We start from the raw sequence: 20,387 nt of genomic DNA on the forward strand, positions 1-20,387 counted from the left end.
TTTTTGATTTTAACTGAATATATATTTTTTTAAACTAACACGTAAACGACCGCTCACGAGATTTTTCGGGTTTCAATGCTGAGACGTAAAAGACGGGCAACGAGATTTCTCGATTTTTAATCTCCTATATATATTTTTCATTTCCAAACGAGAAAATCGCCGGTCTTAGAGTAAGCCATGCGGTCATTTAAGTGTTAACAGTTTTTCAACTTAAATTTAAAAACAGTTTACAATCCTTGTAGTTTACAGATAGCATTTCATTCAAAAAACGTACGATTGAAGAATAAAAACTTGATGCAATATACAGAATTCAAAAAGAAAACTGTTTGGAATCCACAGTGATGGGCTACATGAAATATACTAGAATAAAAATGTATTGGCAGAGAAAGGTCAATTTTGGCCGTTGGCCTGTCGTAGAAAAACGTGTGCTGGATGTTCGTGTTGTAGATGATCTCAAATTTTCTTTGTAGAAAGATAGTCTGTAAGAGAATTTCGAGAGGCCAAAAAAGTGCAACATATATTTATTTCTGAGCAAAGGAAATGTTTTATTAATCAATATCGCACCACGTCACATTTCACAAACAGAAATCCAGACCAAAAATTTGTATGGTCCTGTAATTTCGATAAAATTTGAAAAAAAAGATTTGTTGAAATTTATGTTTTTATTGTATTTTTTGAATGCCAATAATGCAAAAACATCTTGAAAACTCTAAAAATCGTATGCTAACGTCGGAAAGGGTAATAGATCCGGTCTTTATGACCCAGAAAACTCACTCCTAAAATTGTTAGTCCTCAAATAGAGTTGAATTGATGTGTGAAAAATAATTCTGGACCACCCATTAAGAATCGGTAACCTACGAATACATTTATCATGTTAATTTACTTAAATCACTTTTGTTAAGATTTCAGACACGTGTACTCAAAATGGATAATTCCAATTTCGTCAATTTCCTCATAAATAAGTATCGATATAAACCAAAAAAAAAAAAGTAATAATCGAGGAAACATCCTCTTGTGTTACTGACAGCTATTTGTTGATACTACAATGAAGGGTTAACAGGGAGAAGCAAAAAAAGATTGATAATGGAAACACGCGTAATCATTCACCAATGATCATCTCCTGCCGGCCTCGTGACCCTTTGGAAGGGAGGGCTTATCATGGATAAGTGCTTATCCAGTTCCCTAACAGAAATGATTCGCGTGTGAGAAAGGGGAAGGTTGACAGTCGAAATCCGAACTGTTGTGTCGAACATTCTTTAGAGTTTTCAAGGACTATTACCATCACCACAACGTACTTGTGTAATTTGATATTTTTATTTGCGGATTCACGATTCTAGAACTGAAAAAATCAATCAATAAATGGTGGATCAGTTAACGTCGTTCATCGCAGATAAACTCTTTTTACATGTTTTTCCCCTCATTATATTTTAATAACGTAGAGGCTTCCGTGTAAAAAAAATGCACTCGTTGTTTTAGGCTTGTAGGAGATACAAAAAGGTCAATACTCGATTGACCAGAATCTGATCGAGAGTTTCGTGAAGTTCTTGGTCAAGATTATGGGCAAAGGGAGTGAAAATGACAGTTCCGTCGGGCAATAATGGTGTTTATAAAATACTATGATAATTCGGGGATGATCTTATATCAGGGTAGAACAATTTTATTTCTACAATATTAAAATTTTAAAAAAAATTAAGAGCAGGGATTCTTCTGGAGATACGTAAAATTGATTCGACACTTTCAATTCAAATCTTTGTGAATATATCTCCCGTTTGAGCAGAGTTTTCTTTAACTAATTGTGTTCCACGGACTCTTTGTGAGAGGACCAAGGACACTCTGCGAGTAAGATAACCACGGACCTTCCACAGAATAATATTCACCACATAATAGTAGTAATTTGTTAATCGTTATCTCCATCCGGGTATATGGATCCTTTGAAATCTGTCCGAGGGATCCATGAACTCTTGGTTAGGAATCACCAAGTTAGAACAGCATTAAACGAACCACTCAAGGGAATCAACGACAGATTTTTTTATTAATTACGAAATTTTCCAAGTAAATATTTCAATGAAGATTTCAAATTATACATATATGGCGTGGGAATAGTCTTCGTTAAACTACGATGAAAGCTGTTGCCAGATGTCCGTGGGAATTTGCGGTAGAAATTATATAACGGAAGATCAGAATCAAGATCTTTTTTCAAGGTGACATATCTCTATAGCAGACGTACAAAGCAAGATCTATCATTGCTTCACAAAGTTCTTCACGGCAGAATCGATGACTATTATCTGACGAGCCTAATTAATATCTCCGTGCCATCTCGCGAGTGACGGGTTCATAGTTCACGAAATGTTTTTTTTATTTACCTCGTGCACGCACGAACATTTTAAATGCTTCACCAATTCTGCGAGCATGCAAAAATTATAATAGGGATGAATTCCGAGATATTTTTCATAAAGATTTCATGTTCCACTAGGTGCTCCATGAATTTGTATATATTTTCTTGTTTTCTCAAGAAAACAAGAAAATATCGGTATTCTTCTATTTTCGGTTTTTTCATTCTTTATTTTGGACGTTTTGTCTTTTGAATTCTCAATGTGTGCTTCCGTTGCGCATTTATATTTTTGTATTATATGTTTGTTGATTTTATTTTTAACGTGTAAATTCGATTTATTATATATTTTGATTTTCTATTAATTTTCAATACTTGTATATTTCGCATTCTTCATGTCCGTGTGTTTCCCATCTCTGTAATTGGGCTCAGCCTGTTGAGAGATGTGTGCAAATAAACAACTGAAAGGGATGGATTTTTTTTTGCGCTGCCTACGATACATCAAATTAAGAGAATTTCTAGATATTATACCGAGATAAACTTGGGAAACAAAAATGTTTTTTTGTCCCCACCGTGAATTGAACCTAGGGCCCAGGCCGCGCCCCCCCCCCCGGCTTTTGAAAATACACTAAAAATGGTATATATATATATATATATATATATATATATATATATATATATACAAATATTTTTTACATACATTGAGTACATGTGCTTTGACTCCCACCCCCCCCCCCCGGAAAAAGTTGAAATGACGGCCCTGCTAGGACCTCCCATAAACTGGGCAAGCGCACTGACAATTATACCATGGGGACACAACCTTTCTTCCCTTGAAACAAGCACACTATTGTGACTTGCTGAGTAGATACATTGCAGCCTCTCTTAATTTCAGCAATTGACCTCTAGGTGGCGGCAACAGAGATGGATGATATAATGGTCAGTGCGAGCTGTTTCAATGGTCGATTTGGCGTAGCGGTTTTATGGCCTCCATAAAACCGGTTTTGAGCAACTCAGAATCGCGAAGCCGATACGATAAGCGATGCAGCCTGCAACTCGACACTGATTGGTTAAAAACCTGAATTTCAGGGGTTTTTTTAAGCTCCAGTGTGCACCCTGCTTGAAACCGATATTACGTTATAAAAGTTTTATAAAAACTCGATAAATGCCCGTTAAAATAACAGATGTCCAAATCACAATGTTTTACATGCCCGAATTATATTATCACCGGATGCACTTAAAAAATAATTAAAAGCAAACTGATTTATTTGTATAAGAAATAAAAAAAAAAAGGGTAATTGTTTTTAATCAATATTTTTAAAGAAATAATCAAATTCAAAAGGAAAATGTCACCAATTAAAAATCTAAAATTAGTCGAACCGTTAAATGTAATTTTCAGCACTGTTGGCGTCAGAAAAGAAGTCACAATTCATCTCCCTTAGTTCCGTATTTACCAACATGGTTTAAACTTTAGTCACAATTTTGGGATAAGCGATCAACATAGATTGGTTAAAAATCTGAATTTAACAAATCCGTGTTGATCTATCATAAAAAAATTGTGACTAATTTAAACCATTTCGGCGAATACCGCGCTTATAATATCATTGCAGATTTACATTACGGGACAGGACTATGTCCGGTGCTGGCCGAATCCTAGTAAACCCCGGACGCACATTCATTGATGAAAACTGGGACATGTTGAGAAAAAAAATTCAGAGGGGCATTTTAGTGTCGAATTGCAAGGCAACGGATAAAGTACTTTTCGTCACAAAAGTCCGAGCTTTGTACGGTTTAGTGCAGCGTTCTTAACCTTTTACTCATTGCAGGTCGCTGAAATTAAGTGCACATTTTCGCAAACCGGCATGAATGGGAGATATAATTTCTGAACTGGTGAAAAAAAAAACTTGCAGAAAAATTTCCTAACTGACTTATACTTCATATTTATAAATTGCTATTATAAATACGGGAAACCGCTTTAATCTAGGGCTTCCTGCTATCACCAAAACAATCTCTTATATAGTTCTTAAAATAGACTGATTGTTGGTTTCAAACCAATGTGAAGCATGAATGTACACGATATATGGTACAAAACTTTTTTTTTATTTTTAAGCTAAGTTTCACACGCCAAAATATCGATTGCAATGTTTTATTAGTATTTACAAAATACTTTTGTGGGAAACTCAAAACTATAGCAATCGGTATTTTGGCGCATAAAATTTATACAGGTATGCATCACAAAAAGAAAAAAATTATAGTTTCATACCGCATGTTTTTCATTTCCATGCGGTTTAAAGCCACCAATAATTTTAAGAATTATATCAGATAGTTTCATTTTTATCAATAGGTTACAGCGGGGTTCGCAGTGCAAAGTTTCTATAATTTCAAACAATATTTATGCGCAATATTCTCTTATCTACACAAAAAAAGTTTATCGGTACGGGAAAGTGATTAATGAGTTCGAACTCTATTCGATATGTTCAAGGCTACAAAATTTTTTCTTGACTCATACAAATGTTCGAGAAATCTTAAAATTCAAGAAACGAGAGCGCTTTAAAATTCCCTGGCTTTTTTATATGCCCTCGTTGGGCATGTTTTCAAGAAAAATAAAAATACGTCTCAGGCAATAGATTTGTCCACCCGACACCGAATTCAATATTAATTACAGTATTCATCGAAAAATATTGTAACAATATAACCAAATAATTCAATCCTGAATACCCTTAGGGGTGGGTCAGGGGTGTATCAATAAAGATAACCAATAATTCAAATTATTTGAACTAAAAAAATTGGAAGAAAATGTATGAATTTCCAATTTTTACTTATTACAAACTATCAAGACTTGATTGTCAAAGGAATATATGCATAGTTTTTAATGTGGTATACAAATCATTCTGAAGCTTTGACCCTATTTTGACCCTTGCATGGCTCCAGAGATTCGCGAATAACAAATCATTTCTATATAAAAATGTCTGAAAAAACCTCTTGCATATTATCTCTCCCTTGTTTGCCGGATCCGAAACCATGATGTGATCCGAATTCTTCTCACGTAATCTTCCTTTACCCTGAACTACAAACACAAGAAACAGGTTCGGCCTGGTTTCAAATAGAGCGATTTCTAGAAATATTCAGTAGTAGTTGTAGTACGTGGAGGAGCCACCAAGATGTCACCCCCCCCCCACACTAGAAACACGTGCAGACACACGCACACTGTTTAAAAGTGATGATAGTGCGATAAAAATTTACTATAGCACCTTAAGGGGCAGGGGTCTCAATAGTAGTGAAATTTGCGTTTCTGGGCCGTAGAAACTTCTATCGAAGACGTTGCATTTCTTTACCATTTGACATGGTGGAAAAATTATCTATAAAATATTTCTTACTAAACATTTAGAAATATTAAAAATATTTAGCTATTGATTTATTTCAGATTTGGTGCGCATATTTTCATATTTTTGATTGTATATGAACAACCCATGGTCAGCGGGATGTGGCCTTCTGAGTCATGTGATGTGACCCACTTCTAATTTTGGAAAAATGAACTAAATGGTACATTACCACTTAAGTGACCCGCTGTGCAGTTTTACCTCACTGAAATGGTCCACGGCAAATTCCTAGATTACTTGACTGACCGCGGTGCATTTACAGATCACTTAAGTGGCCCGTGACACGTTTTCAAACTAATAAAGTGGTCCACATTCTCCAAAGTTTTGAGCACCCTAGGTATATACTATCCCTATGTCAATAAAATGTTTTACAAATTTATAATACTTAATTTTTTGCAAGTTGGAAAAATGCATTATTAATACCTTACGCGCATGATAAAACAGCACGACACCTATGTAATAGAATAAAGACTAATTTAAAAATAAAGGAAAATGTTCAGTACATAAAATGATGAAAAAGATTTGAGAGATTCATTCATAAATACTCGGGTTGTATAAGAAAAATTTAATTTCTGATATTTAAAATTTAATTTTATATAGGATTTAATCAATGGAATCTCAAATCTTTTTCCATCATTTCATGACCCCAAGAACTTTATTTTAAGTTAGTTTTCATTAAATTACATTGATGTAATGCTATTTTATCATGTGCACAAGATGTTAAGTTTTTTTTTTTAATTTGCAGATAAATTTAGTGTTAGAGACGTGTAAAATTTTGTACTGGCATAGGATAGCCATTATAATCAAATGTATGTGTACCAAATTTCAAACAAAATCTATGGCCAAATAATGTTTTTAATGACATTTCTACTATAGGTAGTTTTCCATAATAACAAAAGGTAGGAGACCCTCCCTAAGGAGGCTAAAAGAATCCAGCAGCATATACACTTGGAATTTATCGTATTGGTTAATTTAGTATCTTGTACGGGAACAGATGCAGAAAAATTTCATTAATTCTCATAAAAGGCTATTCAACATGTTGTAACAAAATAGTTTATTCTAAAATCGCCGCTCATAAAGCGATAACGACACCATTGCGTCACGCCAAACGCCTAATCTGCGGGGTAAAAAAACGCTCGGACATTGATACTTAAAAATGGTTTATCTATTTAGCCATTTTTTCTTCTACCTTCTAGAAGTAACAAATATTTACTTATTTACACAGAAGGTATTTGAATTACCGCGTATGCAATGGAATAAAATACTTTTTTTTCCCCCTTTTCACAAATGTACAGGGTGGATGAGAAGTCCTGAAACACATCTTGAAAATTAATAATAAATCAACCAATTTACATAAAATGGCTCAGTTTGCACTGAAATATTTATAATGGTCTAGAGTTTCGTTTCGATCAATTAAAAAAAATTTCACATTTCCCTCACAGGTAGGGCTACAAAACGGAAAACTCGACAACGCATAAAATGCAACATACAGTATTTTTATTGTTTATGCGTTTCATGAAACTATCTTATTTCAACATAAGCATCCTTTCAGCCGTTTAGATGTAGCTCGAAATGAAAAGGATTCTCATATTGAAATATTTTATGTAACACGAATTGTTGAAACGTTAATTATGTACTGTTTGTGTTGCATTATATGTGTTATTTCAAGTTATTTTGCAGCGTCACCTGTAAGTAAAATTTGAATTTTTTTAATTTATCAAAAAACAAAAAAAAACTTTCCGCAGGTTTTTCAACCTGTAGTCCGAGGACGTCCATGGATACGTGAGCACTTTGTAACGGGTCAGAGGGATCATTTTCATTCACCACCATTACATGAATGACACACTGTGCTGTGAAGTTGTAATTTATTAAATTTTTTCATGATATTCAAACTTAAACATTTCATTCAAACATTAACAATTTTATACATTTTAGACATTATGGGAGGACATCGAAATTGAATTTCTAACGCTTCAAGCATAAACCGGCACCACGGGGTGATCCGCGGTACATTGACCTTCACTAAAGGGTGTCCACGACATCAAAAATATTGGGAAATACTGCTTTAGGCCATGATAAGTAGTATAGTGCATACCGCACCTTCTTATTTCAATTGGTTGATTTATTATTAATTTTCAAATTGTGTCCCAGGGTTTCTCGTCAAAAATAATTTTCCTTTTTAAACAGAAATTTTAGAAAATTGAACTGGTAATTGCTTCACTGTCATCTTGGATATTCGTAAGGAATAACCAAAAAAAGAAGAGAAAAGTAATGTAATCCATCCTTTTTCTACAGAAAAAAAAGTAAAAATCTGTCCATAGAAATATTAATCATCTTAAGATATTTGTTGAGCCCGAGTAGGTTTTTGGTTGGTTCGTGATCTCGAGTGACCGGAAGGGTAAGGCTATTATCATTATTATTATACGTAGTATTGGATTCGAAGAGAGAGAGAGAAAGTTTCGTTTTTCTTGAAATGTGGCCCACAGCGATTCAAGCTAACGTTTTTGACAAGAGGAAAGAAACGAACTCGAAACCGTCTCTATGACCCGGGTCCGATAGCGGTATAATTTATTCCGATTAGCACACATACACTAACTGCACTGCACTGGCGGCAGCAATGAAACTATCGAAAGAAAGATATATGATTTGCTCGCTGGTAACCTTCTGGGTGGTTTTGAAGTTATGAAGTAATCCGATATACGAGTAAGGTCGACCCGAGAAAAAGCTTGAAGGATATACAGTAAAGCGTATTCTGTTGGAAGCCCTAAGTTCACGGTCCGATCTAGTTTTAGTTCCTTTTGCTCTTTTAGGATTGTCGTCGGTTCTAAGGTCATCGGTATTTTATAAGCATCGAGACGAGAATCTTTTTGGCCATTTCGATTTCACTATAAAGTGTTACTAGTACAATAGGATATCATTGAGAGAGAGGATGAGTATTAAAAATAAAAGAAAATTAGAAAGGAAAAAACACTATTGACTGTCCCATATTGTTTGCAGAGCAGATATTTCGGCAACTGTTGACTTTAGGTACATACTTTTAGTTACAAAAAGTTTCAAATGACTTACGGTTATTCAAAATGTCTTACATTTTTCAAGTGGATGTATACATGAAAACATAGAAAAAATAGCTTTTTATGTTGACCCTGTGAGCGAGAAACTTTAAATAAGTAAAATGAAAAAAAAAATTAAAAAGTCATTTGCAACAAATTCCATACTTTTAAATGCAATATTAACGGAGATATTTGACGCTGAAGTTTTGTCGCATTTGCCGCCAATGATTGAGGGTGCAGAAACGTAGATTGAATTCAAAGTTGTAAAAATTCTGTAACTGTCAAAAAAATTCAATTGCTATTTATTGTGAATAAAGATTTAAAAAAAATCGTTGAATTCATTCTATTTGCGTTCAGTTTCTAAAATGGCAACTTTTGAGCTAGTGTAAACTTGCCTTTTGAAGACCGGACAAAACCCATCTCAGAGTATGAAAACTTGCCACACAAAACATATTTCATATATTTATAATAAATATCTCGATGAATATTGCATTTAAAAATATGAAATTTTTTGCAAATCACTTTTCAGAGAGGAATCTGCATTTCAATAATTGGAGGTTTTAGTACACGGGGGACTATGTAAAATGTTTATTTTTTTTTTTATGTATGCGACCCTTTAAACAAATTTTGAGTAATTGCACGTACTTTGAATATTTTTATATTTTAAAGTGCGTTTCGAAAGTCAAAAGATTCATGGAGTTCATTTCCAAATTCGTTGTCTCGCTAAACTTTCCATATGCTCCAGCATCGATTTCGAAAATGTTCAGGAACAAATTTCAAAAAGTCGACTGGACTCAAACTAGGTTGCCTAAATTATATCCACTTCTCGAATACGAGTCTTGTTTTCAAGATCTTGAAATTTCGAGGCACAAAAATTTCTACCGAGATTTTCACAAAAAAACCTTTACTGAAGCATAGGAAATGTTCGAAGTTTTTAGTTATGTTCCTGCAATTTTTCTCGAAAATTTCAACTGAAACAAAATATTAAACATTCACTGTCCCACTGGAGAAAACACGAGGACTAAATCGAGCACTACTAAAAAACGAAACTAATCATTCAAAAAGATGAGTCAATTAGCCATTTTTATGGATATCTTTCGACACAGGTGTTCAACATAATAATGAAAAGAAGCTTTTGTGGCTCAAATACCATTCATTTTGGTATCGTCTCCTTTACACAGCAGGAACAGATCATCCACCAGAAAAAAAAATCAATTTAATGATGCCAGTAAACTTGCAAAGCTACGATCTTAGAGCGGTGTCAAAATGTTGATTCCCAGCTGGGGATCATAGAAGGTCACTACTACCACGAGAAGACAATCATTTTTCTTTCCCCCTCCTGACATCTTAACGTTCAGAGACATCTCAGATTTTTTTTGTGTGTAGCAAAGATGGTTGAATCCATACACCCCATTTTCTTCATCCCATTCTAAATGTCTGAGGGTAGAAATGCCGAGCCTCTCCATCTGTCAAGTTGACTGAATATGCCTATGTCTGAGCTCGGTTCCGATCCTACTCCATGAGATAACAACCTATCTCCGTAAAAAAATTCTCGCCGTGAAAAAGATCGAACTCTTTCTTTTATATATTTTTTTTAAGAAAATGCGTGACTAACTGCTGTTGATAGCACTCGGTGTGGTCAATCGATTCTGTAAACGCTTAATGATGATCAATGCTAAGCACGTGTCGTGTCTCGAATATCGTTGGGTGGAGCATCTACACGAAAAGATGAATTTTTTAAGAGACGACAGAATAGACATTATGATTTCAACTTCAACATAGTTCAGTGACTTGAAATTTAGCTCTGTTTTTCTTGGACTTATAAGAATAAAAAAAAAGCTTAATCAGATAAGCCCATCATGTTCGTGCCGCCGTTAGGGGGTGTGCGACAGGTGCGGTCACACCGGGCCCCGTGGTTTTACCCTCCTTCCCCACACTTGTGGCAATATATAGAAGTGAAGATATTATATCAAATACATTTGCTCTCTATTCTGGAATTTTTTCTCTCATTAAATCTGAATTTCCACCGATTCGATGATTTTCTCTAATTTTGAATTTTTATAGGGGTACTGGAATTATTTCTCTAATTAAACTTAATTTCCATCAATTCTGGGGCTTTTCTCTAATTCTGAATTATCACCGATTTCGAGATTTTTTCTCTAAGTCTGAATTTTCCTCGATTCTGAGACTTTTCTTTTTGCTCATTAATTCTGAATTCTCGTGAATTCTGAGGTTCTCTCTATTTAATTCTGAATTCTCACCAATTCCAAGATTTTCTCAATTTTCTTCAATTCCAAGATTTTCTCCAATTCTGAATTTTCTTCGATTCTGAGACACTCATTAATTCTGAATTTTCATCTCGATTCTGAGACTCATTAATTCTGAATTTTCATCTCGATTCTGAGACACTCATTAATTCTGAATTTTCATCTCGATTCTGAGACACTCATTAATTCTGAATTTTCATCTCGATTCTGGGATTTTTTCTCATTAATTAATAATTATTAATGTGATGAGTAGATATTTTTCAGCATTTCCGTGTATTTTGTGATAATACATGAATCTATGTGTGTCGATCCCCATCTCCCACAAAATATATAAAATCGGGACGAAGAAATTTCCGAAATAAATTTCGCATCGGGCCTTGCGTCTGATAAGGGCGGCCCCGCATCATGTCCATTGAAAAAAAAAAAATTGAAAACCAACTCTAACGAAAGAGAAATCCTCAATCAAAAACTGAAATTTAGGATACGCTGATGCAATCTGAAGGATGCAAATGCGCAATAAAACAAGCAAAGCTATTACCAAACAAAGCACTTTTCACACTCAACCCCGAGAGTGATTGCTTCGGTCCACAAATGAATATAAATGCATGCTTCGAAATAAAAAGAGGTCACAGTCAGGTCTCTTAACCCTTAAGCAGCGGATTCTAATTTCCTCCGGAGGTCAGTCTTGTCAATTTCGAAGGCAACCAAATGTCAAAAAAGGAAAAACGAATTAATTTAATTTTTTTTTTTCATACATCCATCATGGTGGAGTTTTCGAAAGAGTGAAACACGCATCACTATATACGTGATATTCGATTTGCAAAAATACTCAATATTAAAAGTGATCCGTAATCTATTTTACTGGGTTTTGAGATAAACAAACGATCGTTAAATGTGTGATAATGTTAATTATTCGGTAACGGTTAACACGAGAGTCGCTTGATCAATCGCAGATCCAGGGTGATGTGTCGAGAGGGGCGGCAAGAAACTTCAGCTGCTATAATGAAGCCAAGGAAGACATCTTCAGCTACGAAAATATTGGAGGAAGGCATGGATCCAGGCGATGTATCGAGAGATTTTGTGGGACGCAAATATTGTTTAGCTCTTGGGAAAAGCAATCGCTCCTGTTGCCCTCCCCCTTCATCTGCATTTGATAAGTATGGTAAATCTGTATGAGACAGCCACGCGATCATTTTCAAATAATCACAACTGTAAGTATGACTCTTCAAAATCTGTCACAGCGAAGTTAGAGCACAAACAGCTTTTGGCGCATTTCCAAGTTTCGGTTATAGCAGTCATTTTTTGAAATGTATAATGATAAAAGTGTCGTGTGCAGTGAAGAAAAAAAACATTTCTATCTAAATTAGTTAAAAGCTGCCCAGATCAGAACTGATGTGGAATAAGTTCATGGACTTTGCACCATCATTAAATACCATATATTTTTGGATCAACGAAATTAAACGGGCCGCACGTCCACCGAAGAAGAGCGTCAGGTTTAGGCCACCACCTTGGAAATCATTGAAAAAATCCATGGCGTCGACTCTTTCGGGGTCGATTGTGAGTGAAACACGCAGATTCACCACTGTATACTAGAGTAAAACCAACAACCAGAGCAGTGGATGAAGCGTGGTGAAACGGCATCAAACAAAGCAAAGGTTGTTTTGGCTGCTGGAATAGCGATGGCCATAATTTTTAATGATTTTCGAGGCAATGCCTACATAGACTACTTCCAGAAAAATCAGATAATAATAGAACGTCATGCCATACTTTTGGGAAATTCGAAAGAACGGTTGTAAGTGAAACGTGTAGTGGTGACAAATGTAATGCAAAAAAAAATGTGTCTCCTTTTAGGTCTTAACCAGTTTCTTTCAGTTGGCCAGATTCACAGGTTCTCTGCCGGGTAACTTTTCTCAGGAAATTTATGGAACGTACCGCTCATTAAAAAAATTATCGTAAATCGCAATAATTAGTATATAATAAAAGCATAATTTTAGTTTAAAACAGAAGTAACCTATTCTGGATAAATACGGAAAAAGAAAACGATACGATTGAACATTTTGCACCAGTTATGTGGGAAAGAAACTGAATCGCATCCCATTTTCATAAATTCCGGGACATATGGTCATATTTATTTTTGGATTTCTTTCGGATAAGTTATCACACAATCGGTTTTATCAGAAATTTTAATGAAAAGCTACTGAAAATTGAGGCCGACTCGCCATCCACCATTAACCTGCAGTGTAACGTCAATATCATCTCTACAGCCAATGCCGTCTTCTATGCCCTTTTTTTTAACGATTAGATGTCACTGTGATCAGAAAACTAGTTTTCCCACCTCCGATGAGCCCGCTAAGATCTTTCCAGTCGTCTGAGTCAGCCTGGATTTATCCAGTAGCTATACATCCAATAGCCACCTTCGATGAGTCCGCAAAGGAGCATATAGTCGAATGACGCAGTAGCTCAGGCGGATAAGATACTCACTCAAAGCTGTGGATGTTTAAAAGGTATCGCGAGTTCGATATCCAATTCAACCTCGTCAGAAAACTTGATGCAGACATATGACAGATACGGCGACAACATGACCACAGAAAAAGATTGCTACCGTAGAGTTTCTCACACTGAGAGGTTGGCGCACCAATCTGAGTATTTTTTTTCCTTTAAACCGAGCACAACTCAGGTCTATCGCCATGGGCAATTTGCTACCTAGTGAGTTGTGCCGGAAGTGCAAGTGTGTGTACCTAACAGTCTGAGTGCGTATCTAGTGTTGTGTATGATTTTTCAGTGCTGCCATCTATATCTCAGAAGTGAAGTGAGTGATGTGTAGTGACTGAATATTTGTACTGTTTGTAGGACTGTTGCTCTCTGTGGCGAGACTTTTTAACGGGGAGATCGGCTCGTATTTGCGCCTCGAAGTTGGGAACCACAGAAAACCAACTTCAGCCGACCACCACTGTGGTGACGGTGGGGCTCGAACCCGGGTCCCCGCGATGCGAGTCCGTCACTATGACCACTCGACCACCACAGCGGCCTCTGAGTATTGAAAAAAATTAACGCTGCCGTTAAGAACCGGCAATAAATTGCAGTTCCCGGTGTAATTCGCCCTCGTGTGCAGAAAACGACCGTGGCGCTTCAAAAACAATCATATAGTCGCCTTATCCCGATGTGATCACATTAGGCGTTACGCACGGTAATAAATAAAAACTGGAGAAAAGCTTTTAAGACTCATTTAACCGTCTGTATCAAGGATCAATGATGTTTGTTTCGTCTAGTCTGTGTTGAATATGTATATAAACCATTTATTTACTCAATTTTACTCTACGGGGATAATCGTAGAGTAAATACTCTGACCATGTTTGTGTTCTGCTTGATAAACAGTGGGGGAAATCTGACCTTGAAATACTGTGTTCATCTAAAAGTTTAGAGTGAGTTAACGTTGATCAAAGAATGTTTTGAATTCGAAATCTATCAGTTGGACAAAAAACAGGGGTAACAAAAGGAATTTCACCCTCAGAAAAAAAACTTCAATATGAGTGAGGAGAGCCGAGAATATTTATTTTTACTTCCGAGGTCAATACTCAGCGTTACAGTTGAACACGGTTGTAAAGACACCTAAGTTATAACGTGAATAGTTGGAGTTTGTGACTAATTCCCATGGAAAACAATATTAATGAAACTTGCTTATAACATTGATGAAAACGCAACGACCTCGCATATAACGACACTTTTTTTTCGTTATTCCCTAGGGTAATAGAAAATAGCGAACATACGAAAAATTACTTTGCCGGGAGAGGGGAGGCGGGCCTGGCAGTGTTTAATTTTTTTTTTTTTTTTTTTTTTTGCCACATGAAACACATTTTAAATCACTGAAGACTTGCTGTAGCACTGGATTTCTTGCTAAGAGTTATTTTTTAGGAATAATTGGTGATTTAACCGACAGTTGGCAACAAAATGCCTAAAAAAATCCCCGGCCTTAAATTGATTTCTTGTACGACCATCTAAGAAGCTCCTGTGAATCAGGTTTGGGTCATGACCCATAGCTGAATAATTCTGGCTGTAAGAGTGGATTTGTACGATTCATCTCAGAAAACCCTGCGTATTGGGTTTGGGTGTCGTTAACCTTTTTTTCAATAATCTCTCATGGTTTGCGGCCATCTCGGAAGTTCCTATGATATCCAAATATACACAGGATTCACCGGAGAATTTGAACCCCACACCACGATTGGTTAATTTCCCTTACATCAGGGGGTGTGAAACTCGCGACTCCCGATGGAAGTGTTGGCGGCTCGGGACTTCTTAACATCCAAAAAATACGGAATAATAATTTATTTAATATTTTTTTTTATTATTAAATTTTAATAATTGGCGACACCTGAGAATTCTGTTTTGTTCGGTCAGAACGCAACTCCAAAATCAGTTTTGAGATATAAGCAATTTCATTGTCATTTAAAAATTAAAAATAAAGCATATACACAAATACAAATGAGAAAATATCATACATCAACATGCTTAGCCATATGCACGTATTTGTGAATTTACCTCACTTCTAATTAGTTATAATTAGCAAGATTTACTGTTAGATCAAAAGCAATTTTTTTTAGAGATATCAAGCCATTTTTTTAGAGATATCAAGCCATTTTTTTAGAGATATCAAGCCATTTTTTTAGAGATATCAAGCCATTTTTCAGAGATATATCATTCTGACCAAACACCACAGAATTTTGAAGCCAAATGGCCAATTGAGCTTGACATTCATGGAATAATAATGATGTACTTACCTCCTTTAACCGCTTCAGTCTTGATCGATCCATCGGATATCGGATGGTGTGGTTCCGGTTTATGTCGGCCATTCTCGGTCAGCGGCGTACCTTCCTCCTGTATCGTAGTATATTCCACAACATTACTCCTATTGATTCTTATAGATCCATGCTTGAGTTTATCTGTCAAATCCGAAGACAGAGTCTGCCACGGAATGTAGGTTGGAAAATCTACACTACTACCGAAGCTCTCTTGGATGAAGGAACCAGCAATTTTAGCCATCCTGACACACCCCCAAAAAAAAAAGTTATTCAATAGAAAAAAAGTTACAGTATTTCTAAAATCGACGGACTATTAAAAAAAATTCCACGGCCGGTGAATGACATCAAATCAAACAATAGACAATAATAATTCATCTGGTTAGCTGTCCATTCCACAATCTCGCGGCGGCCATCCCTAGCTGCAGAGCTGAAGATAAAAATCTATCGAACATGTTCTTTTTTTTTTTTTTTCAGCAGTTCCGAATTTGTAATCTATGTATAGAGGGCGGTGTGTGGAGTCGAGATTTTGGACAAACTTTTCCAAAGTCCAAACGAGAAAACACGAAAAAGATCCTTGACTTGAGCCAGAAGCAAAGCAAGATGCTACTGGTTCGGGAGACCACGTGCTTGCTTCCAGTTGGAAATTCTCTCTAGTTTTAGTGAGAGTGAGGCGATGCCATTCAAACACGTCTGAAAAAAGTGCTCTTTTTTCCAATTTCCCCCCCCCCCCTCTTCGAACAGGTGAAGAGAAAGAAAAGGTTTCTACACATATTTCGTGTCTTTTCTTTCTTTTTCCCACTTTACAACCGAATTTTTCGCGGCATCTTGCCTCTCCATCTTATGCTAACCATTTACGCAAACAAACAGTCTACCACATCGTCTAGGATTTTTATTATTATTATTTGATTTTTATACTCCGTTTTCAACTGAATGATTTTTCGTTCATAGACCCTTATTAAAGAATTTCCCCCAGCATCACACGTTGAAAGAGGGGGGGTTTTTATTTCTCTCGCGTCTATAAACAGTCTTAGCAACAGAAGCAGCAGTAGCAGCAATTTTCCAATCGTTATTAGGTGCAATTGGGCAAGTATTTAGGGTCCTTACACCCTCATAGTCACCGCAACTTTATCCCTTTAATTGGTAAGCGTTGAAATATCCAGAGGAAGAAAAATGTGGCGGGAGTTATAGTAAGTGAAGGAAGTACCCTGAGAATGCTATTACATGACAAAAAAAAAAAATACTGTCAATGTTTGCAAAATATGAAATATTTCACCTCAGGGAAACGCACTGTATTTACATGATTTAAATAGATCTGAATAATTTAAAAATGTCATTTATTGCTTGCCAACTTACTTTTCTATAATTGTTGAAGAATGCACAGCAATATGTCTCCTCTAGCATAGTATTTTCCTTCAAAATGCCAGGGTCAAAAATCGTTCTTGCTTGGCTTTTCAAGAAATAGGTAACGTATACGTTTGAACTATTCTAATGGTGATTGTAAAACGGGGCTGGACAAATCACAAAAAATTGAGCACCAGAAAAATTTTTAGGAGCCATAAAATTTTTAAGAAAGGAGTCCAAAACAATGGTTCTTTCGACTTTTTAAGGGCATAGTGACCCTCTTTCATGTTAGCAGATGTGCTGCTGTTAATTCCAACTTTTTGTGCTGCTCCCAGCCTGTATAATTCGGTAACTACACAAAGAAAATTTTAGGCACCAATAGCAATTTTTTAGTCGCCCAGGGATTTGTCCAGTCCTGTTGTAGAAACTTCATGAACAGCTTACAAGAGTAAAAATCAAATGTTTAGCAGTTGCTTGGAAGCTTCAAAGCCAAAACGAACTCAAAATATAAAAAGCATATACTTGGAGAAATATAAGAAAACCACGAGTGATTTTTGCTTGAGAGCAATTCGGTCGAATTGAAGGGCTTTAGAAGTTACTCAACTTTAGGAGAATGTAGCGGACTCAAATTTTGAATTTTGTCTAATCGAAAATTTGCCCCCTTGTGCATCTGCACATGCGTAAATACGGCCGCAGGTACAATAAAAATTTCGAGAACAATAATAATGTATTTTTTTATATATTTTTGGTGAATCGGTGGCATATTTTAGAATATCGGTTGGGAGGAAAAGAGCTCATAGAATATTCTGATTTTTTCCGTTATACAAAAGTCTCGATAATCCGAGGTGAATCGGACGGAGTCTACCTCGGATTACTGAGAACTCGTATTAGCCAAAAAAACAATAATAGATCAGAATTCACAACGTCTCTGACGTGACGTGGGATCACGTAACGTCACGGAACTAATTTTATTTTTCTGTACCAAACATATAAATAAATAAAGTACATATATACAGGGTGAGTAAAAAGTCCGCAGAAACTTTAAAAATTCATAAAAACCGGAAAAAATAACCGAAATACAAAACGATTTGCAGTATTAGCATCGCTAGGTCACGATAATTTTTTTTCGACAGGAAAAAAAAAAGAAAAAAACCGAAAAACAGCCGATATAGGTGGCGCTATGGAGATATTTTAAATCCTGGATGTATCGATCCGGTCCATCCAATCTGTCGCAACTGTATACGATCCGCCGACAGCTGTCATGTATACATCCGGACCTGCTCCACTCTACCGTTGCTGGACTCGCTGTGACTCGCCTGCAATGTGTTATCCCGTGGTGGAACACACTGCTGTAATAAACGATTTAGAGGCATTTTGTTCGTTATTTGCGTATCTTTTCTTCGATATGTGTAAGTCAGTGTCACCTGTTGGCTTTTTGAAGGGGTTTTTTTTTCCTGTCTTGAAAAAATTTCCGTAATCTAGCGATGCTAACCCTGCAAACCGTTTTTTATTTCGGTTATTTTTCCGGTTATTATGAATTTTTAAAGTTTTTACGGACTTTTTCCCCACCCTGTATATATACAGTAGGTATAAAAATTGTGATGTGAAAAAATCTAGAGAAAATCATGATCAATCCGTTGCTCGCGAGCACCATGGTGCTCCCTAAAGCAACCATAGTGCTCGATGCTCGAGCGCGATTTCGTGCTCGCGAGCACTCTTCATTAACGTCCCAATTAAACACCTCGTACAAATTGCAATAAAAGATTAAAATCATGTAGATTTCAGACACATACGCGTGTCTAACTTGCCGTAAGGGTGCTCTTTTTTTTTGATGGTGGTTACTGGCAGTGCTCGCGACGAGAAAAAAGTTGAAGATCTCTGATCTAGAGAACGAAGAAATAGCAAAAATAGCTTTTCTCAAATGACAAAAGTGCTATTGCTGTGCTCGCTTGTTCATTCAATACTCCATCTTGTATTCTTATTTTCTTCAAATAATTACCAATTGTGTATATATATATATATACGCATACAGTGGATACCGCTTATAACGTTTCTCAAAAACTGTCATGAAAAAAACGTTGTAAGTGGGAAAACGCTTTAAACGGGAAATCTTAATGAGAACTAACAGTTGGGATCACGAAAGTAAGTCGTACTAAGCAGGAAAGCGTTCCAAGTGGGAACGTTATAAGCGGGATCGACTGTATGTACAGGGTGATTATAACTAAAGTTCCCGTACTGGGAGTAGGTTTTCCTCAAAAACTGCTTATCCGAATACAGCCAAATTTTTAGGTCATCTTATTCAGTCAGAGCTGTCCAATTAATTTTTCCTTTCCCCCACCCTTTTTAAAACTTTGAAGCTAATAAAATAAATTTTCCTGATTAATTTTTTTTTAAATATATTTAAACTTCTTAACTTACGCACGCTTATAAAGCCTGTTTCTCTACTGGTTCCGCCTACACACACGTGTACGCTTACGTATTTGACGTACAAGATTTGCATTTATGTCTAGAAGCAGTGGTTTTACATTCAGTTCAGTTCTTTTCATGAAATTCGATAAAATATGCAAATTCTCTTAATTTATTTCACCAGTGTATAATTACAATTACTCTCCATATAATGCATATACATCTTCCCCTTAGTGAGAATATGTTTTTCGCATTCAAACCGCACTAAAATACACCAATTTCTTTATTTTTTATGATTTTTTTAAATTATTAACGAATATATTTGGACGCCTTGTATAGCTGGGTGATGTATTTTAATTTAAAATTGAATGATATGTGAAAATATGACCAATCTGAGCCAATGATAATTTTATATATTCCTCTTATCTATATCTAAGAAATTATCGGATTGGCTATTTTGAGAAGTGAAGGCCAACATACGAGATATTAAATCCCTCCTCAAGACTTAATTAATGATATTATTAAACCGAAATATAAGATGAATAAAAATGAGAAAAAAATGGCGCCACTGACGTCTATCGATATTAATTAATCCACCGAATATGAGATGGACGTTCAGAAAAAAAAGCTAATCATTAAATTTCTTTATGTTATTATCATCACCATCGTCAAGTGTTGAAAGCAGTGGCGTAAACAAACTTGGCGCAATGGGTGACCATGAACTGAAGGGGGGAAAAATAATTATACTTTAAAATTGGATTATTTATAAACAAATGAACGGTTTTTTGATATGAATTTATCAGTATGATGACCATGTATAA

General features: G+C 35.8%; 1 protein-coding gene across 1 annotated transcript in view; it reads right to left on the minus strand.

Moving 5' to 3' along the window:
* LOC149090131 (sodium-coupled neutral amino acid transporter 7-like) overlaps nt 1–16,517 on the minus strand; it is a 31,991-nt gene extending 15,474 nt beyond the window's left edge. The window contains exon 1 of the mRNA XM_089232364.1: nt 15,799–16,517. Coding sequence (XP_089088490.1) covers nt 15,799–16,060 — 262 coding nt within the window. The 5' untranslated portion in view covers nt 16,061–16,517. The remainder of the gene's footprint in view (nt 1–15,798) is intronic.
* Nucleotides 16,518–20,387: the final 3,870 nt, after the last annotated feature.

Source organism: Pholcus phalangioides, unplaced genomic scaffold, assembly GCF_987345545.1.
Source record: "Pholcus phalangioides strain wild (caught in Gottingen) unplaced genomic scaffold, Ppha-v1.0 ptg000001l_1, whole genome shotgun sequence".
In the NCBI taxonomy this organism is placed as follows: domain Eukaryota; kingdom Metazoa; phylum Arthropoda; class Arachnida; order Araneae; family Pholcidae; genus Pholcus; species Pholcus phalangioides.